This window comes from Callorhinus ursinus, unplaced genomic scaffold (assembly GCF_003265705.2).
Source record: "Callorhinus ursinus isolate GAN/ISIS: 27379988/994484 unplaced genomic scaffold, GSC_fseal_2.0 scaffold8, whole genome shotgun sequence".
NCBI lineage: Eukaryota > Metazoa > Chordata > Mammalia > Carnivora > Otariidae > Callorhinus > Callorhinus ursinus.
This window is the reverse complement of record NW_027397070.1, coordinates 62,175,297-62,197,697: the sequence shown is the minus strand read 5'-3', so window position 1 is coordinate 62,197,697 and position 22,401 is coordinate 62,175,297. Positions and strand designations below refer to the sequence as shown.

Here is a 22,401-nt window from a genome sequence, read left to right as displayed (position 1 = left end):
TAAGTACTCAACTCTACCTTGTTGGTAAAAACAGCCAGAGATAATACCAAAACCCGTGGGCATGGCTGCATTCCCACAGACTTTATTTACAAAAATAGGGAGCAGGCTCTGGGCAGTATGCTCTCGCTTGACTTACTGTAAAAAAAAAAAAAAAAGATTATAAAAGAAGATCAAGTGAGACAACCTGTGAATGCAGCCCTTACATCTTACACTTGATGTGCTTGGGTAGGACTGCAATCAACGGCACTCAGTTCAATTTACTGTGCTCTACCACACGGCACAGGTACGTATAAAGTTTCCCCATTTCCCTGTGAGATAATAATACCAAAAACACTTGAAAAATAGCATTGCCTAGGGATGAAGAGGACAAGATTCTGAGCTAGACAGACTGCCTGGGTGTGGGTTCTGGCCCCGCCACTTCAGAGCTAATGCAGTCTTCAGAAGATTAATTTACTTTCCACGGCTGAACCTCCCTCAGTCGTCCTAACTGTAAAGCAGGGACCAAAATAAGAGTGCCTATTTCTCATAAGGTTGTCTCGAGGATTAAATGGACCTGCACATTCGATCACCGGGGGACCCTTAAAGATTCCGAGACCCAGAACATGTGCAGAACAAGGAACTCAACCAACGTCTGGGCCGACACTGGGGCATCAGGATTTTTGTTTCCCTAGATGATCCCAAAGTGCGACAAGTTCGGAAACCCAGTGGGTTAAAGTGCCCCGCGCGCTAGTTTTGATCCTTCGGTGGACACTTCTGGAACTGCTGCGTTTCCAGGCAAGCCCCACGTAGCCCGGGCCCCCTTCACCGCTCAAGGTTCTCCCAGGACCCGCGGGCTGTGGGCCCAGAAGCCGCGGCTCTTGCATGCTGGGACTTGTAGGACCTCTGGCTCGCCGGCCCCGCCTCGCTCCTTCTCCCATTGGCTTCTGCAGACGCCCGCCCCGAAGTTCCACCAATCAACGCAGCGCCCTAGGCCATTAAAGCCTGGAGCCGGGTGAGGCTCCGCAATCACTGCAGGGCGGGCGTCCCCAGGTGTCGCGTCTGAGGCTGCGCGTCGCGAGGAATTCCCACGGTCCTGCCGCCCCGCGCCACCGCCGCGGTCTTCTGCCACAGGTAACCGCGAGCCCCAGCCGGGGATCCGGGCCAGGCCCCACGTCCCGGCCCAGGGCTGCCTGTGCGCCGCGGCTCTGGGCCTCACCCGCGGGATTTTCGGCTCCCGCGGCCCTGAGTAATCCGCTTCTCACCCTGCGGAAGAGCATTTCGGGAAACGGTGAATCCCAAGGGAAATGCTGCGACCTCTCAGCCCGCCCTCCCGAGGGGTGGTCGTGGGCTGCTGGCGGCTCTCTTCCATTGGCGCGAACTCGGGCTGGAAGCCCAGGCGCTTCCTCCAAGCTCAGGGGGAAACGGGGGCGGGGAGAGGGAATTGGCTAAGGTCCCACCGCCGGGGGCGTGCGGGGCAGGGTCCGGCGCTTGGTTCCAACCTTCACAGCCTAGGAGCAGTTTAGGCTCTAGGTGCTTGTAATGTGGAGGATTGCACCCATTTCCACCCAGTTCTCCGTAGCCAAGGGGAAAAGCAGGTGACTACAACAGCCGAAATACCCAAACGTGTAAAAACATCCCTTCTGAGAAGTTAGGGATGCTCTAGTTCTCAGAGGCTTGAGCTGGTGGGACTCATAGGGTGATTCACTTCAAGCGTGAAAGTGAAATTTGATTAGGTCCCCTGCCCCTAAACTATTAGAGGGGAGGTTATATGTACATGGGAATTGTAGAATGCCAAGAATTGTAGAATCTGGGGCCTGGAAGAAGGAACTTTGTATCATGGGCTTCGTTTTATAGATGAAAATAAATGCCCAGAGTTTGAGATTTGCCCTGTGGTAGGTAGAGAGTGGAGGAGCTCAGCTTTTTTACTGTAGGGTTCCATTCGTTAGCAAACGTTCATTGAGCCTTACTCATTGAGCTGGGTTTTTTTTGTAAAGGGGAGAGGCAGTCAATAGAGAATCATTTCAGTTACAGGTTTGCACAGGGGCAGCATCTAACCCTGTTGGAAGCATCTAATCCTTATTTGTGGGAAGAGGTAGAACTTTGCAGAGAAGCGCCTCAATGGAGTTTGAGGGATCGGAGGAGCTAGTGTGATGAAGGAAGAATGTTTCACCTGGAAAACAGCATGGTGAAGGCATGGAAAGAGCCACGATTTTGGACCACGGTCTTGGAGCCTGGTTGGAACAAGGGATTTCATGTGGGTGGTGAATTTCATGAGCTCTGTTTCATAAGAATAGAGTGGTACATCTTGCAGGGCCTTCTGTGCTGCTGTGAGAGATTTAGATTTTGTCCTCCCTTTGCGTTCAATATGCTGCCTACAAGATCAAATCCCAAGGACACTTGATGTCCTTAAAGATTAAGGGTACCATTGGGGGCAACTGGGTGGCTCAGTCGATTAAGCTTCTGCCTTTGGCTCAGGTCATGATCCCAGGGTCCTGGGATCCAGCCCCACATCAGGCTCCCTGCTCAGCGGGGAGCCTGCTTCTCCCTCTCCCTCTGCCTGCCGCTCCCGCTGCTTGAGCTCTCTCTCTGTCAAATAAAATCTTTTAAAACAATGAGTGTGTATATCTTAAGATCAAGTGGTTCCACTTCTAGAAAGTAACCTAGAGAAACAGAGACATTTGTTTGCAAGGAGAGGAGTATTAGGGTGTTTACTGCAACGTTATTTATAATGATAAATTTTTTTTAATTTTTTTTTAAAGATTTTATTTATTTATTCATGAGAGACAGAGAGAGAGAGAGAGAGAGAGAGAGAGGCAGAGGGAGAAGCAGGCTCCCAAGGAGCAGGGAGCCCGATGCGGGACTCGATCCCAGGACCCTGGGATCATGACCTGAGCTGAAGGCAGACGCTTAACCATCTGAGCCACCCAGGCGCCCTATAATGATAAATTTTTGAAACCGCCTAAATGTCCCTTAGAAGGGAATGTTTACAAAGTGGACATATATGTTTTAAAAGTGTAATAAAGTGAATGAAAAGAAATGCTAACTTATGCAGCTCTTTCTGCCCATGGGTCCTGTCCCCATGCTTTAATAAAATCACCTTTTTGCACAAAAAAAAGAAGAAAGAAAGAAAAAGAAATGTTAACTTATGATCATGGTTATCTTCTGGTGGTGGGGAGAATGGGATGGGGCATGGGAAGGAATTTCCTCTAATATTGTATTTGTTTTATGGGGAGAGAGTTCTCAGATTTGCAAAATATTAACAGTTCATGGGCTTGATGAGAGGTAACAGGTGTTTTACATTGTACTTAGTACATTTCTATAATGTTTACCTTTCAATTTCTTGACTATAACTTATAACAAAATTTAGCTTAATTCACATCTAGCTAGAAAAGTCATTCAGTCATTGGGGGAAAATATTACAAACTACATTGAAACCAGATTTCAAAAATAGTAATTGTGGTAAAAGGGATTCAAGTGTCAGATAACTGTGAAAATAAAAATGTGGAAAAACTGTTTACCACTGGGCAAATTTTACTTTGCTAGATTCCAAAATTCTTCTAACCATTAGGAGATTTTAAAAGTGTTTATTGATTGTGTCTGTTTGGAAATATGATTTAGTTACTTATGCTTTTTGTAATGTTAAAAACAATTGTAGGGGCGCCTGGGTGGCTCAGTCGTTAAGCGTCTGCCTTCGGCTCAGGTCATGATCCCAGGGTCCTGGGATCGAGCCCCGCATCGGGCTCCCTGCTCCGCGGGGAAGCCTGCTTCTCCCTCTCCCACTCCCCCTGCTTGTGTTCCCTCTCTCGCTGTGTCTCTCTCTGTCAAATAAACAAAATCTTAAAAAAAAAAAAAAAAAACAATTGTAAAAAGATTTATTTATTTATTTGAGAAAGAGTGAGGGGGAGGGGCAGAGGAGAGACTCTTCAAGCAGACTCCCCCTGAGTGTGGAGCCCAACCCCCCCCCCCCGGGGGGCTTAATCCCATGATCCATGAGATCATGACTTGAGTTGAAACTAAGAGTCAGTGCTTAATTGAGCCACCCAGGCACCCCAAAAGATAATTTTTAAAAAAGGTAAAGTCATCACTCGATACAGGTATAAAAGTGAGCAAGTACTAAAGATTACATTTAACTTATAATGAGGAAATGTAGTGTGATGGTTGCAGCCAGATCAAAGGAGACTCCAGGGTCAGAAATAATGAAATGAATGGGCAAATGGCAGGCAAAACTGGCGTCTTTCTACAACCGGAAATCAACCCAGCCTCCACTTTATGGAATTCATTTGTATGTCTTTAGGTAAGAATTGTTTGCATTGCGGTTACCCAGTTTACAGAGATGTAAAGAAAAAAATTGCATAGAGTCAGAATTAGGTAACCTTAAAGGCCATGCTCTAATCTAGAATCCAGTTTGCCCCTGAATCAGAAATTTTCCCTGTAGGAAAAATATTGATTAACCTTAATAAAATAGTTTTCATTTGAGATAAGAGCTAGTTGGATTTTGTTTTATTTATTTTGTTTTTCCTTTTTTTTTTAATTTTTAAAATTTATTTTTGTGAGAAAGAGAGTGCGCATGGGCGGGGGGGTAGAGAGAGAAGCAGACTCCCCGCTGAGCAGGGACCTGGACGTGGGATTCCATCCCAGGACCCTGGGATCATGACCTGAGCCGAAGGCAAACACTTAACTGACTGAACCACCCAGGTGCCCCTGGATTTTGTGTTAATCTCACTTGTAAAACAGGAAGTTAAAAGGTTTGAGAACTGAATCTGCCCTTAATAATTCAGTTCTACCATCTCATTGCACAGACAATTAAGGCCCAGAGAGGGAAGGGTCTCCCCTGACTTAGTAGCTGTGTGTCCTGTGTTAGAGAAATTGCACTAAACACTAAACACTTGTTAAAAACAGCAAGACAGGTTTTATTCCAGCAATTACATTAGGGACAGATACTTCAGTGTAGGTCTGAGTTCAACTCCAAATACAGCAAGGATAGTTGGGATTTATGGGCAGGCTGAGAGGGTCAGTGGATGGAAAATTACAAGGGACCTTGATTAGGTATCAAAGGTGGGCTATTCTCGTGGGATTCTTGGTAAACTGAACTTAGCAGGCCAAGACCTACTTGAGATGGGGGCTCAGAGGAGCTTGACTCAGTTCGGTCAAGGAGGGGTCCTTCTCATCTCTCCTTGGCTCTCTTGCATGTGGTCAGTCAGGGTCCACTCACGTTGATCTTATTGTAAGCCCCTGGAGAGTAAGGAGCAGGATCAAAGACCTTCAGGTTTGGAAGGCTGTCTTCAGATGTCATTGTCTAGTTAGCTGCTTTGCTCGGCTTTGATGATTCCCTGTTTCCAACCCAGAGCCAGTAGCAAATCAGGACTGGCAGTGAGAGTTCACACCTGAGGGTAGTTAAAATATAGGCTTTGGTGTCAGACCTTGGTTTGAACTTGACTTTGATAGTCCTGTGATTGGGGCCTCATTACTTGTATTGCTGGTGACAGTTTATCTAGAATGGGCATTCTGTCCCAAACCTCTCAAATGAATTGAACCTCACTTGCTAGCATACTTCTTTAAGTCAAATGGAGTCCTTTAATGGAATTACTGACCTTGTGTAGCCCTGTAGCCTGAGAGGGATGCAGGACCAATGGCAACAGCGGAGGACTTGTCATTGGAGGCTGGCAAAATTCATTCGTAAAGGGTTGGCCGTTGATCTTGGCTTGTGTGGTTCAGGTTTTCCTTTGAAGGGCTCTTCTAAGAGGAGAACTCTTTATACACATTGCCCACAAGTGCCTTAAAATAGTAGGGTGGCAAAGAGCCTGGTTGGAGGGTGGGTGGTGACCTGCTGGAGGAAGGGTTTGGGCCCTGAGGGGGGCATGTTGTGTGCCCACTTTTGGTTACCCGGTCTCGCAGACCTTCACATGAACAACTCTTTGTGACAAGCGAGGGGGTGTAGTAGAAAAAGCAGTCTCTGGAGCAGATCTGTGTGTCAGCCCCAGCAGTTACCAGCACGTTTCTCTCTGCCCAGCCTCTTTTTTCTCAGCTCCGTGAACAGAGCGATGAGGCTGGCTTACAGGCTTCTGTGAGGATTGTGTGAAGCGTACATTGCATGGCTTATTGCGGAAGCCCACTCTGCCGCCCCGTGCAGCATATCAACACGTGTCGTTGTGGGGGACACCTTTTCTCCCCTGGTTAGGGTCACACCTGTCTGTCATTTTCTCCCCACAAATGGTTAGCAGACTCTGCATACATTCTTTACAGCCCCCTTGGAGATCTTTCCACTCTCGGCACATCGAGATCCACCTTGCTCTTCTTAAAGGCTCCACAGGGTCCCATCATAAGGGTGTACCGTGACTGATTTAGCTAGACAGCCCTCTGTCCAGATGACCATGTATATTGCTTCCAGCATTTTGCTGTTAGAAGTGGGTAGACTTCCTTGCCTCCTTCAAGTCTTTCCATTTTGAAAAATGATGCCTCCCACTCCTCCTGCATTATATTTTTCCTTAACACTCATCCCCTCTGACAATGTGTGGATTTAAATTGTGTGTCTCTTCCCGCTGGAATGTCAGCTCAGTGAAGGGTTCTGTCATTTGGTTCCCTGTTCGGTGCCTGGGAGCACCTAGTGGGTGCTCAGGCTGTGTGTGTTGGACGTTGGATGGATGGGTGGGGAGGCTGCAGAAGCAGCCATCCTGAAGAGCTAGCTCAGCAGGGATCACTTACTTTGTCTTCCTGAACTTTTCTCTTTGATAGAACAAGAATCATAGTATGTTATGTTGCAAGATTGTGATTTTTGTTTTGAGGCTTTGACTTTGCCAAGAATACTGCTGATCAGGAAATGGCTGGGTGAGGCTGCTTGCTTTAAGACATGTTCTTGCTGAGGGTAGTGGAAAGATTGTATTACTTTCACATCTCATCTTCACCCCAAGCCCCACTATGTTTCCCCAAATGGTATTAACATATGTGTTTTTTAAATTTCATTTATTTTGAGTGGGCTTCACACCCAGCGTGGAGCCCAACACGGGGCTCGAACTCACGAGATCAAGACCTGAACTGAGATCAGGAGTTGGATGCTTAACTGAGCCCCCCAGGCACCCCTTGACATACGTGTTTTTTAAGTGACATTTTCCAATCAGTGTCATACTGTGAGGCTTTTTGCTTGCCATTCTGTTCAAGGAACCGTACTCTGTGTTTATAAGAAACAAAAAAGGTGATAGACAGGAACCATTGCCAAACGTTAACTGTGAAAGTATCATTTGTGTTTTAATAGGCACATTTCCTTACTGAGGGGTAGCATGTTAGCATATTAGTAGAAGAATGACAGATGAATTTGAATTTGTAAAAATAACCTGGCGGTGCTTTTTCAGTACCTGCTGTGGTGTTTGCCAATTTAGGCAGTTAGGCTGGTGGTGTCCTTTCCGTGGTTCACGGTCAGGCCAGCTTTGTGATTCTGGTGTTTTATGTATTCTTTTTGTCCCTAAGTAGGAAGGGGTAAAGTCACATGGCAGGGCCTCCCCAGGAAGGAGCCTCTTCATGATTCAGTCACATGAACCAAACTCAGAGACTGGTGTGTAAACCAGGGAGCCCGTATAATGATTGCTGCTGGAAGATAAGAGCCAGCCAGGCTGTATACTGGTCACGTGGGCTGAGGGCGTAGCCTCACGCCCTAGGGCGGGCCAAAGAGACCCACCTGTCCTGACTTTATTGGAACAACTCCCCACCCACTGGTATACTTATGGTCTCTGGCTGCTTTCACAGTACAGGGGCAGAGCCGAACAGTCATAAGGGAGGTGGTGTGATCTGCAGGGTAAACTATTTACTGTCCAGCCCTTTAGAGAAGAAGTGTGCCAACTGCTGCCCCAGGGGAAGGCTTCCCAGGGAGGTTCAAGTGCAGTCAGGAGGCCGCCGGGTGAGCTCAGAATCAAAGAGCTGCTGCGTGGGGCGGTGGGGGGGGGTCCCCTCTGTAGTCACTGTCGCCCCTGCTATTACCTCCCAGCCCTACGGTGAGCCCCGGTCATGTCAAGAGGACTTGGGAGAGCGTCCTCAGGTGCATGTTAACACGTTAAGGCCAGCTGGTTCTGGCACCGGGGTGGCCTGGGCAATCCACTGCCTTCATCTGTTCCCTGACCTCATCCGTCCTGTACTGTACTAAAAAACAAAACACAACAAACAAAAAGCATGGCCATTTCAGAATAAGCTTAAGAATAAACCTAGGGTACCTTATTGTAGTACCTGTTCATCCATGGGCAGTTTTGCAGTGACGCCAAAGAAATGTGGATATACATTATACAGTAAGAATTGAGTTCCTGGGTGGGGCACCTGGCCGGCTCAGTCAGTGGAGCATGTGACTCTTGATCTCAGGGTCATGAGTTCAAGCCCCACATTGGGCGTGGAGCCTACTTAAAATAAAAATAAAAAAAAAAATTTCCTAAAGGGGGTATCGGAGGCAGGTGGCGGGTAAGGAGTAGTGTTGGCCCGTGGGGCTTCAGACCAGAGGTGAACAAGAGCCCACCAAGGTTAATGGAGAGCCCTGCTACATCAAAGTTGAGTCCTGGGCATTGCCTGTAGCCTGTTGGAAATGCAGAGTCTCAGGCCCAGCCCAGGCCTACTGGATCAGAATTGCATCCCCAGAGGATGGAGGTCACAGTCGGTTTGGAGAAGCACTAACCTAAGGCGCTTTTAGGTTTTTAAACTTTTATCAGATTCAGGGCTTTCTGTTCCCTCGCCTTTGGGGGGAAACCCACTGCTCAGTCCATTTTGAGTTTGAGCACAGTGTTAGGCACAGGATGCTAAGGATGGTTTCTTAAGCTTACAGGAGTTTCATCCCTTAGCTGGCTGCGTGCCCCCTGAGGACAGAGGATTTGTCCTGTCCCTACTGCGTTCAGAGCATCCAGTGTGTTTTCCGGCAGGAGCCTCTGGCTGGCTGTGTGAATGAATAAGCCAGTGAGTGAGTGAGCACCGTTTGACAGATGACAGAAGAGTCTGAGGTCAGCCTCGTGGACTTTGTTCTGCTGAGTCCCTACATCTCAGAGACTGTTTTTCCTCTTAATGTGACAGGCCTAGCGTCTGTCACAAGAAGGCTGTTTTTTTTAGAATAACGTATTCAGGTTGCGGGGCAGGGTCTGATGTGAGCGATGCAAGGAGGCCAGGGCGCGGCCTGAGTACTGCCTTTGTGCTTTAAAACTTGGGACGTTTGGGCAGCGGAGTATACAATTGGGCATGTGCTTCATCAGGAATGAAGTCTCAGTGTAGGACCATGCAGCAGAAAGACCGAGCCGGGAACTGAGAAGGCATGGGTTTTGGTCTCTGGCCAGAGCTGGCTAACCATGGGTATTGGACAAGTTAGCTTCTCTTGCTTTAACCTCCCCTTCCTGTAAAACAAGGACTAAAACTTGTGCTCTGCCTGCTGTATTAACTACGTGTAAATGGGTTATAAATGTGCAAAGACATTAACTTGGGCTGCTGCTCTTTGCCTATAGCTTATCCAGATAACTCGCTTACATCTTAGGAATCGCCCCTCAGTATTTATATTGGACACACATTGAATTTTTATACACTTTATTGCATAAGTAATATCTGTTAATGGTAGTAAAAAGAAATAGGAAGAAAATCATCCTGAATTCCACCTACCACCAGTCAGTAACTACTGTTAAATTTTTATGTCTGCCTTCCACATTTTGTACGCACACATTACATGTATGTTCTTTTCTTGCAAACATTTCATACAATGTGGTAGACATTTTTCCAATACGGTGAATTTTGTTGGTGAGTTTTATCTGCTGTATTCCAAGTTGTGACCAAAACTTGTTAAAACCTTTTAAGGTTGCCCAAAGAGTGTTCCCACTATTCTTTGGTTTATACCCTTAACTTTAACCTGTAGTGAGAGAGAGCTGGGTCGATTCTTCTCCCCCTAGGGAAAGGGGCTGCAGAGCCAAAGGTAAAATTCTGCTCTGTCATCATTTTTATCCTTAGGCTGTTCCATCTGATAACTAAATGGTCTTATCGTTTTGACCCATGGGCTGTGATATAATCTTAGGGGCCTACAGTATTCTTCTGTTTTTGTCATTCCTTTTTTGCTTGACTCTGCTTTTTTCTTCCCAGATTTCTGCCACTGAACTCGGAGGCACAGAATGATTTGGGAAGTAGCCGTGTTGCTCAGCGTGGTCCTGGGCATCGGTGCTGTTCCTGTAGATGATCCCGAGGATGGGGGCAAGCACTGGGTGGTGATTGTCGCGGGTTCAAACGGCTGGTACAATTATAGGCACCAGGTAAGACAGTGGCTAATGGTTTTCTTTGTGACCCTGGTATTCTGTAAACAATCCAGGGCATTGTCTGTAGAACAGACTTTGTAAAAAGCCATTCACGCTCCTGAAGGCTGGCAAAAGTATGTGTGCGGGCAGGGATGTGGAGAAATGCGGGCATCATAAAATGGTACAGCCATTTTGAAAAACAGTTTGGCGGTTCCTCAAAATGGCCCTCTGGAGTCACCTCAGTCTCACACAGGGTTTCTCAGCCTTGGCGCTATTGACATTTGGGGCCAGGTATTCTTTGTTATGGGGCTGCCCTGTGCGAAGTAGGATGTTTGGCAGCATCCCTGACCTCCATGTACTAGATACCTGGAGCATCACCTGTCCACTGTAACAACCAGAAATGTCTCCAGCCTTTGTCACATGTCCCCAGTTGAGACCTACTGGTCTAACGCCTTCATTTTGCAGGTAAGGAAACTGAGCCGTAAATACAGGAGGACACTGGCCCCAGGCCACACAGCAAGCTCGGTGCAGACAGGCCTGAGGCCCAGGGCTCTGGTACAAGCATCACATGAGGCATCTTTGTTTCTGTTTCTTAAGGATTTATTATTTAGAGAGACAGCCCGCCCAGTGGGGAGGGGCAGAGGGAAAAGGAGAGGGAGAATCCCAGGCAGACTCCCTACTAAGTATTGAGCCCAGTGCAGGGCTCAGTCCCCCGACTCTGAGATCATGACCTGAGCCAAAATCAAGAGTCTTACCCTTAACCGACTGAGCTGCCCAGGCGCCCCCTAGCCACATTTTTTTTTTTTTAAAGTAAAAAGTATCAGATGAAATTAACTTTGCTGTGTCTTATTTATCCCAGTATAGGCAAGCTATCATCATTTCACTGTAATCAATACAGAGTTAATAATGAGATACTTTATGTCTTTGTTTTCACTGAATCATCAAGATCGGGGTCGCCTGGGTGGCTCAGGTCACGATCCCGGGGTCCTCCCAGGGTCCTGGGATCGAGTCCCGCATCGGGTTCACTGCTCAGCAGGGAGTCTGCTTCTCCCTCTCCCTGCCACTCCCCCTGCTTGTGCTCTCTTTCTGTCAAATAAATAAATAAAATCTTAAAAAAAAAAAATCAAGATCGGGCATGCATTTGCATTCATGATGCATTCAGTTTGGACTGGCCACACTTGAAGTGTGCAGTTGCCACGTGTGGCCGGAGGCTGCTGTATGGTACAGCGCAGGCCTGGAGTCTGTGCACCTGGAGGCGTGACAGTGCTGCCTTGCGTGTTTCCCTCCTGGCTGGTGGTTTTCATACCTGTTTGAAGTAGGGGGTTGGTTTAGAAGAACTCGCTACCAGCTCTAAAATGTGATGATTGTTGAATGACCTATTTCATGAATGGTCTTGTACGTTAGCCGCACAAGAAATTTGGCTTAATTGAAAAGTTGTCATGGCAAAATGGTCCCTTTACTGTTTAATACTTAACCACAGACCTGACCCATTTACAGAGGAGCAACCTGAGTATATAGCTGATCATCTCTCGATTTTCTCCTCCCTCTCTAACCACGAGTTCAGAAGATAAGGCATTAAATACAGGTCACCGAGAGTGAACAGGCTGAGTCAGCAGCTGTGTTGGTTTGTACACAACCGACTTTAAAAGAATATTATTTATTGATTAAACATTATTAAATATAGGACTCCAGTTACCCTTTGCTCCCAGAAAACCTTTTTTTTTTCTTTTTTGAAGTTTTGCTAGTTTCCCTGGGTGAAATAATATCAAAATCAATTGAAGGGAAGCAAGGCAAAAGAAGTGGCCCTAGAGTGAAATACCCATCCTGGAATAAGAGTGAAATACTCATCCTAGCCTCCGTGTGGTGGAACTGCATGCGCTGAGTCATTGCTGACCTCAGCCCGTGGCACTGCTGACTGCTTCCATTCTCAGCTGCTGCCAGCCTTTGCTTTCTTGACTTTGGAGGCTGATCATTAAAAGAACATCGGAAAGAACTTTCCTAGTAGAACCTATACAGACTTATAAACTTAGATTTTTATGGAGGTTTACCTTTTCCTTGGATTAACATCACTCATTATCACAAATTTCTTTTGTTTAGGGAGGACAGGTACACTGGGCACAATTAATTTATTTTAATTTATTTTTTTTAATGTTTGGGCTTTTCAATTTGTTGTTTGTTGTTTTAACATTCTATTTATTTGTGAGAGGGAGATGGACGGGCACAAATGGGGAGCAGCAGGCAGAGGGAGGAGCAGGCTCCCCACTGAGCAGGGAGCCTGATGCGGGACTCGATCCCAGGACCCTGGGATCACGGCCCGAGCTGAAGGCAGGTGTTTAACCGACTGAGCCACCCAGGTGTCCCCACCAGGCACAATTTAAATCGCTGCTGAGTACTTTGTTCTATGCTTGATGATGGTTATTTATTTGTTGATTTTTAAGATTGATTTATTTGAGACAGAGAGCGAGCGTGCACGTGTGCCTGCCTGCGTGCCTGAGTAGGGGGAGGGGCAGAGGGTGAGGAGAGAGAATCTCAAGCTGACTCCCAGCTGAGCGTGGAGCCTGCCACGGGGCTTGATCCCAGGACCCTGAGATCATGACCTGAGTGGAAAGCAGGAGTCAGACACTTAATTTACTGAGCCACCCAGGAGCCCCAGGATGGTTATTTAAATCATGTTTTGTCTTGATCAAATTGGGTTTCTCTGTTTTCCATCTTTGGCTGGGATTACTGGATGACTGCGAGGAGGGTTGGTCTGAGGTGCGGCTGGTGGACGCTTTGCATCCAGTGTCCTGGGGTGGGGGGGAGGTGGTGCGGGGCAAGGCCTTGGGAGGGCAGCTTCCTGCAGTGGCCAGGGCAGAGGAGAGAGGGAGAGGTCCCAAAGTGCAAGCAGCATCTGGGGACAGGCTTGTCCCCAGGCTGCCAGAGGAGGAACTGGGGTTGGAGGAGGGTTACTTTCAGAATTCTTTTTTTTTTTTTTAAGATTTTATTTATTTATTTGACAGAGACAAGGAGAGAGGGAACCCAAGCAGAGGGAATGGGAGAGGGAGAAGCAGGCTTCCTGCTGGGGGAGCAGGGATCCCGATGCGGGGCTCGATCCCAGGACCCTGGGATCAGGACCTGAGCGGAAGGCAGACGCTTAACGACTGAGCCACCCAGGTGCCCCAGAGGGTTGCTTTCAGGACAGAGGTCTGAGCATGTGGTGGAGGAAGAGCTCAGGTGGAGCAGCAGGGGCGGCTGCTGAAGTAGATGGCTGGTGAAGTTCACTGTCACACGGGGTCTTTGGGGGTGACAGGAATGGGGAGGAGCAGCACATGTGAGCCAGGGGTCACCGGGAGGCTGGGGGTTGGGAGGGTTTGAGGCAGTGGCTAGCAGTAGGGTTCCCAAGGAGAAGGTTGTTTGCCGTGTGTTGGCAGGGGTGGGAGCTGCAGGATGCTGATGGCCCCCCACCCCGCCTGGTCTGGAGTTAAAGGGGCTGCCACCTCCTTCTGGAAGCTTTAAGAACATTGTCCTGGGGGCCCGGAGGCAGATAAGCGGGTTTCAGTTGAGGTGGAGAGGGAGAAGCCTAGAACCCGCATTTGTTAGAATTGGGAGGAAGAGATGTGATGGAGAGCCAAGTGGCAGAGCCATCACATTTCAGAAAGACCACCTTTCATTTTATAGATTTCTAAAAAGTGTGTGCAATCATCACTTTTTAAAAACAGCTTTATGGGGGCATCCATTCACATGTCCTACAATTCACCTGTGGTAACTGTATCAAACTCTATGAGTTTGAGCAAATTTTTGCTGTTCTGCAAGCATTGCCACAGTCCAGTTTTAGGATACTTCCATCATTCTAGGAAGTTCCCTAGTGCCTATTTGCAGTCAGTGCCTGCTCCCCTCCCAGCCCCACGCAACCACTGCTTTCTGTCTCTCTCTCCCCTGCCCCATCTCACTTTAAACCTTTGAGTCTCCTGTGGAACATTTGAATTGTGGTGGCCTCAGTGAGGCAACTCTACAGAGAACCCCTGCCTCACCTCACCGCGCTCAGCATGCACCAGGAAGTGATAATATGTGTGTATCCATGAGCAGACCGTGAGGCCCCCTTCTCAGATCCTTACCTGGCTGGAAAGTGGGCCCCCTTACGGTGACCATGACTGGAGTGTGGCGATTGAATTTAAGCTTGGGTCCCAGGTGGTTGTCCTCATTTAGCTGACAGTGGGCCTGAGGTGAAGGCAGCAGGAGAAGACAGTGTCGGACAGTGGCTGACATCAGGGGATCTCGGGATGCTTCCGCACGCCCGTCCGAACGCCTAGCGCCAGCTGTGAGCAAGCTGACTCACAGCCCTGTCTGTTCTGTAGTCCAGAGGGCTTTGCCTCCTTTGTGGTCTTGCTCAATACCCCCTTCCCATGCTGCCTCCTAGGCTTTTCTCATTTTAAGGAGGAAATACATATGGGCCAGATATGTTCCAGGGAAGTAATTCAAGTGGCCTTTAACACTGTTTCTGAAGTATTTGACTTGGTTTAACCCTACTCTTACTTGTTTTGAGTGCCAGTGAGTAGAATTGAGTCTTAACAAAGAACCCCTTTGAGGTCACAGAGTTAGAGGCTACCTCAAGTACCTCCACGGACCCAGGGGAGAGCCATGACCTGACTTTGAGAGTGCTGCTTGTGGGAAAAGGGCACAAGGCATGGTCGGGGTCAGGAGACCCATGTTGGATTCTCTGAGCCCTTCCCGAGTTTGTCCCCATTTTCAACATGGAGATAAAAGCTTGTGCCTGTCAAGGTGGTGAGGAGTCCAGATAGTGGAGGAGAGCGCCAACACAGGACATGCTGAACCTGCTTTTTCTAAAATATATAGCCTTACTGAAGCATATTTTACATGGCTTATGTAATTCGCCCATTTCAAGTATACAACTCAATGATTTCTTAGTAAATTTACCAAATTGGGCAAACAGCGCCGTAAATCGGTTTTAGAACACATCCGTCTACCCAGTTAGATCCTTCCAGCCCCTTTGCAGCCCCCACCCCCAGTGCCAGACAACCACTAAAAATATGCCTTCCATCTCTAATTTGCCATTTCTGAACATTTCACATAAATGGAGCCATTTGGCGCGTAGTCTTTTGTTTCTGTTAATATAATGTTTTTGAAGTTTATCTGTGTTGTAGTGTGTCAGTACTTTGTTCCTTTTTATTGGCAAGGAATATTAAATAGTATGTATGGACCACATTTTATCTGTCCATTTACCAATTGATGGACATTTGGGTTGTTTACATTTTTTGCCTATTATGAATAATGTTGCTAAGAACATTTTTCTGTAAATCTTCGGATAAATGTTGTTTCTCTTGGGCAGAAAGAATAGAATTGCTGGGTCTTATGGTAACTGTATGTTTAGCCTTTTAAGAAGCTGTTAAAATTGCTTCCCAAAATGGCTGCACCATTTTACATTCCCACAAGCAGTGAATGGAGGAGGTTCCTGATTCTCAACGTCCTCGCCAACACTTGTTACTGTCCGTCTAGCTGTGAATTGGTGTCTTATGGTTTTAACTGACATTTCCCTAATACCTAATGATATTGAGCATCGTATGTGCTTTTTAGCCATTTGTGTACCTTAGGTGAAATGTTGTTCAAAATCTGTTTTGGATTGGGTTGATTGTCATATTGCAGTACTCTAATTCTCTGCACATTCTAGATACAAGTTCTCTCGTTACGTGTTTTGCAAATGTTTTCTCTTGCTCTGTTACTTGTCTTTTCATTTTCTTAATGGTGTCTTTTGAAGCATTCAGGTTTTTAATTTTGCTGATGTCCAGTGTATTAATATTTTTCTTTTATAAACCATGCTTTTAGTGTCGTATCTTCAACATCTTTGGCAGTTATAACTCAAGGTCCTGAAGATTTTCTCAGTTATCTTCCAAAGTCTTATTGGATTAGCCCTTACACTTAAGTCTGTGATGTATTTTGGTTTAATTTTTGTAAATGGTGTGAAATGAAGACCCAAGTTCATCTTTTTATGTGGATTTCCAAATGGTCCCAGCACCATTTGTTGAAAAGACTGTCCTTTCCCCAATGTACAGGTGACCCTTGAACAACATGGGTTTGAATTGTGCAGGTCCACTTATATGCAGATCTTTTTCAGTAAATACAGTACAATACTGTAAATATATTTTCCTTATAATTTTCTTAGTAATGTTTTCTTTTCTCTAGCTTACTTTATTTTAGGAATACAGTATATAATACATTCAGTATACGAAAGGAAGTGAAAGTCCTTCAACTTTTTCAAAACTACTTTTGGCTATTCTGGGATTTTTGCAATTTCCTATACGTTTTAGGATCATCTTGTCCACCTCTGCAAAAAAGCCTGCTGATACATATTTTTTTAATTTTAATAGTATTAAGTTTTCTGATCCACGAATATGAGGTGTCTCTCATTCATTTGAATCTTCTTTAATTTCCCTCTGCAACGTTCTCGAATTTTCAGTGTACAAGTCTTACACTTTTATTAGATATATTCCTAAGTGTTTTTATTTTTTTTAAATGAACCTGGCTTCTGCTGAATCAGTAATAGGATGACTTGTTACCTTGGGGAGTGGGTGGGTGTGCCTGCTCACTTCCCCTTTTGTCATTAGGGTAGGTGAAGTCTGACATATTGGTTTCATTTTTTTTTTTTAATGAAAAAGCAAAGAACTGTGTATATAACGTGTGTGCAATTTCATAATAAAATGAATACCTGTGTCAGACTAAAAAAACAAAAAAAGAACATGACTAAGACCTTATCCCCTATCTGATCCAGTCCCCCTCCCTTCCCTCCAGAGGGTAAGCGCCTGAATTTTCTGTCAGTCATTCCTTTGCTTTGCTTTATGGTTTCACCATATGAGTCTTTAACTGTAAACAACATAATGTTTACTTTTAGCCTGTTTTGGCCTTCATATAACTGTAATCATACTGAATGTATTTTTCTGCGACTTACTCTTTTTCTCATTCTGTTCCTAAGATTCATCTGTTTTGAAACATGGATTGTATTTCATTCATTCCTCGACATCCACTTCTGTGAGCTTTATGGTATCCCATTATATGAGCACATGAGTTTAATTTTCCAGCTATTGATGGTCCTTTGGGTTATTTCTTGTTGTTGTTTGTTTGTTTTGTTTTGCTTTTTGCTGTGAGTAATCCTCTACTGCACATGAGTAGAGTTTCTCTAGGGTTTCACTAGGAGAGGAATCACTGGGTTGGAGGGGACGAGCTTCAACTTGATTGGATAATGGGAAGGTGTTTTCCCTAGTGTAGTGCCAATCCCAGTAAACTTCCATCAGTGGGTTAGTTTCCTATTGTTGCTGTAACAAATCACCACAAGCTTCTTGGCTTAACACATTTATTATGTTACAGCTCTGGAGGTGAGAAACCTGAAATGGGTCTTACGTATTAAATCAGGTGTCAGAAAGGCTGTGTTTCTTTCTGGGGACGCTGGAGGAGGTGCCATGTTCTTACCTTTTCCGACTTGTCAGACGCTGTCCTCATTCTTTGGCCCATGGCCCCTTCCTCTGTGTTCAAAGCCAGCAGACGGTTGAGTCTTTTCTTATATCGAATCCCTGTGATACCAACTCCTCCTTCTGTCACGTGCAAGGACCCCTGTGATCACGTCGGGCCCATCCGTCATAATCCAGGATAATATCCAGGAGAATAATCCAGGATAACCTCCCTATTTTAGGGACAGCCGATGAGCCTTCTTAAATCCATCCACTGGCTTAATTCCCCTTTGTCATGTGGCGTAACCTAGTCACAGGCTCTGGGGATTACGATGTGGACATCTTTGGGGGCTGTTTCCTTTCCTACCACAGTTGGTGTTGAGGGTTCTCATTATTCCGTGGAAATGGAGATTTAAACTTTCTAACAATTTGTGTGTGTGTGAAATACTTAGTAATTATTTTAAAATGACTTCTTTAGATTTTCAGCTGCTCACTCTCCCCAGGCTTCTCTGACTTTCATGATTTCTCTGTGGCCCCCGCGTGAAGCTGTGTCAAGTTCTGGAGTCAGAGTGCCAGAGATATGTCACTCTGAGCTGGGTGATTCGGGCCGGTCACCTCACCTCGCTAAGCTCCAGGTTCCTTATCTAAAAGTGGGGATCATTACCTTGACCATGTAGGGTTGCTGTGAGAATCAGATGAGATCATGCGTAGAAAGTCCTGGCCCAGTGCCTGACAAGTACTAGAAAGTCGACACATGTATTAGTTTTTATTATTTATTTAGTCATCCACTCATCCAGCAGCTCCTGAGTGTCAGACCCTGGATTCACCCACCCAACATTCAGTGACTGCATAGTAACACCCTTCATGGCTGTGAAGTCCATGTGTGTTGCCTGGCTTTAATGCTTGATGTGCTTTACTGCCGTGCTCGGTGATGTGTAGAATGTAATGGGTGTAGAAGGTCCAGTTCCTAAAGCTCTCTTCCTTAGAGAGATAGATAGCTGGGCTCATTATCCTCTTCATGTTTGTTTATGTCTTTGTTCTTTTTTTTTTTTTAAGATTTACTTATTTATTTTAGAGAGAGAGCACACAAGCAGAGGGAGAGGGAGAGGCAGAGGGAGAGGGAGAGAGAATCTCAAGCCGACTCTGCGCTGAGCATGGAGCCCAGCATGTGGGTTCCATCTCACGACCCTGAGATCATGACCTGAGCCAAAATCCAGAGTTGGACACGTAACCAACTGAGCCACGCAGGCGCCCCTTTGTCTTTGTTCTTGAAAGACACCATTAAACAGAAGCAGAAAGTTGGGGGATATTTTTCCTTTTGTCCCCAAATGATTCCCATGTCCCGGAGTACACCGTGTGTCATCTGAAAAAGGAAGCGAAGAATGTCTTCACCCTTTTATGGAAAAGGAGTTACATTAACAAAACTTATCTTTCATCCCTAATATTGTCACCCTTGGGGTGATTGTTATTTTTTTTAAACTAAAGAGTACATTAGTACATTCCTCCTTTCAATTCCTGAGCTGAACTTCCAAGTGTTCACTCAACAGCAGCTTTGGCAGCTGAAGTTACTAGAATCAGAAAAATCCTGTTTGATACAGAGGTAAGCTTTGACTCTGCAGTTCATCATTCTGTTCTTGGGACCCAACTCAGTGCTTTCAGGAGACTTTTATAGGGTGTGGAAAAGGGAAATAAATTATCCAGGACCTTTTAAGGCTCTGGTCACCCAAGTGGTGGTGCTGTGTGTACGTGCATGTCTGTGTGTGGTCTACATCTACACCAACTGCCGGGTGAATTGAGAGTTTAGGTAATGGGCGAGGTGGGGGATTTTTAAAAAAATTTGAGTTGAAAAAATATTAATGTATGTGTTTTGAAATAATTTAAATACCTGACCCATAGGGAATGATTCAAAGCTTGTCTTCCATGAGAAAGAATATGTTGCTCCTTAGAACTCCAAAATTGGCCCCTTCTGGGCAAAATCTAACACTTGACAACATCATTTCTCCCAGGCGGATGCATGCCACGCCTACCAGATTGTTCACCGAAACGGGATTCCTGATGAACAGATCATTGTGATGATGTATGATGACATAGCCAACTCTGAAGAGTAAGTAGGCAGCATTTTGAACTTGGTGGTGAATTCAGGATATATTTTTTTTAAAGATTATTTCTTTTAGAAAGAGAGTGCGCACGCATGAGTGGGGGCAGTGGGGGGGGCAGAGGGAGAGAATCTCAAGCAGACTCCCCGCTGAGCATGGAGCCTGACTCAGGGCTCTATCCCAGGACCCTGTGAAAGCATGACTTGAGCCGAAACCAAGAGTCAGATGCTTAGCCGACTGAGCCACACAGGTGCGCCCAAGGATATATTTTTTTAAAATGCATACAGACTCACAGGAATCTTTAGAATTCGTGTTAGAATGCAGACCTTAGAATTAGAATGTAAAAAGACTCGCGGATGAAATCCCAGGGGGCTGCTTCATGTAGAACTTGGAACATAGCTCGGGGCACCTTGCCAGTGGCAATGGCATAGGAGTTGGGCGCTGAAGGGTGTTTGGGGCCGGCGCTCTGGAAGAGTTTAAAGTGTAAGTTCCTTCTGGGCTTGGAGAACTCACCACTGAGTTCTGCAGTGCTTGTTCCTGACCTCCGAACCGGCGGGGGGAGGGGGAGGGGTTGCCTCTGCGGCCCTGTGCCTAGGGGACTCTTGTTTGTAGCTTAGATCCAATGACCCTTCTTTCTGTGCTTATTATTTGTTGAATTCAGTTTTACAACCAGTCCTCTCACGCCTGCTTCTCTGATTTCTTAAGGAAATCGGGGGCAGCAGGTTGTGGCTGCCACGCTTTACTGGTGTGAGTCTCTGCACTCCCTTGTTTTCCCTGCTGGAGCCGAGGAGGGCTGATCCCATGATCACCACCTCATAATCCATTCTGAGCTTTCACGCCTAGCTCTTGTACTAAAGTCTTGTCCTTCGCCCTGGCTTTCTCTGTAAGTAGTTTTGCTCTGGGAGGTCTTTCGCTCAGATCTTGCCCCCAGGATGCTATGTGGGTCCCAACAGGAGGCCAGGCACACCTGTCCTCCGTTTCCGGGACCTCCCTCAACCGCTCCCACCGAGAACTCGGGCCTCTGGGCTGCCTGAGACCCCCAGCCCTAGAGCCCCTGGCACACGGGTGACCGTGCAGGAGATGAGACACGTCTTTGGCAAACACAGTCGCTTACTACTTGTATACGTAATGGGGGCATGTTTTTGAAGAGAGATTTCAGAGGCACGTCACACTGCATGCTTCACAGGTGTCCTTTGGTTTTCAGCAACCCCACACCAGGAATTGTGATCAACAGACCCAATGGCTCAGACGTGTACGCGGGGGTCCCGAAGGACTACACGGGCGAGGTGAGGGGTGCGGGGCTGGAGGCAGCATGGTCTGTTTCCATTCCAGAGATGGCTCTCCCCTCGTTCTTGCATTTCCAAGGTCAGAACCTCACTAGACTGATCTCTGGTCATTGCTTCATGTTTCTAGTAAGATTTGTGCTTGAGGAGGAATTTCTGAGAGTTTTGTAAGGAAGCCGAGGGAAAAAAACGGGGAAAAAAGTTAGAAAGAAGTTGTAGTCTACTGATTTTTAGTTTCTAGTCTTCTTATACGTTAAGCCTGATAATAGATTTCCTTCAGTAAAACCCGATTTTCTTGAGGTCTTGGGTGCTAATCCAATTATAGATCTGTGTTTTTTTCTGAAAATTTTCAATTATCAATTATTTCAATTATTCAAAAATTTCAATTATCAAAAAATTATCAATTTCAATTTTCTTAGCACTGGCCCTGGTGCAGAGCATCCCTGGATTTCGCTGAGATCATTTTTCATTAATATTATTGTTTATCACTTCCAAATTGTATCCCTCCCAGTCGATTCAAGCTGTATCAATTAACAGATTTTTTAAAAACCCCGTAATGATGCTGCCTTGTGGTTTGCCATAGTCTCTTTCCTGATTTCAGAGAGGTCGTGTAGGAACTAATATTTCTGGTGATGAAGAAGCATTTATCTGAAATTCAGCAATTCTTTCAGTTTCTTGTAAATTCAAGTACATTTCAATTGAACACATCATACATGTAATATCGATGATCCCATTTTTATGAAGTTATTTTTATATAGTGAGACAAGGAAATGTCTGGAATCTTAGGTGGTAGAATTTTTGGTGATAACCCCCCCTTATACTTTCCTATTTTGCTTTTTTTAAATGATCGGACAATAGTGTTATCTTTTTTTTTTTTTTAAGATTTTATTTATTTGACAGGGAGAGTCAGCATCGGCAGGGGGAGTGGCAGAGGGAGAGGGAGAAGCAGGCTCCCCGCTGAGCGAGGAGCCTGACGCGGGACTTGATCCCAGGACCCTGAGATCATGATCTGAGCCAAAGGTAGATGCTTAATCGACTGAGCCACCCAGGCGCCCCCAATGTTATCTTTAATCTTTAAGGACATCAAGTGTCCTTGGGATTTGACCTTGTAGGCAGCATATTGAACGCAAAGGGAGGCCCAGGGCTGATGCTTCTCCTCCCTCTCTGCTGTGCCTCTGTGGGACTTCGCTTTTCCTCTGCTGTTTGTCCCTACCTTCCAGCATCCTTGGGTTTCCCCACATGGACTTTGTAATGGTCAGAAAGGAATGGCAGGCTTGCTGAGTTGCCATCAGTCAAAGGCAACACAATATTTGACAAGGGGTCATGCACAGGCCCCAGAAACACTGGCCTTGCTTTGGGTCTTACTTGGTTCCAAAGT

General features: G+C 46.1%; 1 protein-coding gene across 1 annotated transcript in view; it reads left to right on the top strand.

The window, feature by feature from the left end:
• The first annotated feature begins 979 nt into the window (after window positions 1-979).
• Window positions 980-22,401, top strand: part of LGMN (legumain) — a 33,166-nt gene continuing 11,744 nt past the window's right edge. Inside the window, exons 1-4 of the mRNA XM_025869441.2 lie at window positions 980-1,110; window positions 10,060-10,226; window positions 19,651-19,748; window positions 20,945-21,026. Of these exons, the coding sequence (XP_025725226.1) occupies window positions 10,089-10,226; window positions 19,651-19,748; window positions 20,945-21,026 (318 nt within the window). The 5' untranslated portion in view covers window positions 980-1,110; window positions 10,060-10,088. The remainder of the gene's footprint in view (window positions 1,111-10,059; window positions 10,227-19,650; window positions 19,749-20,944; window positions 21,027-22,401) is intronic.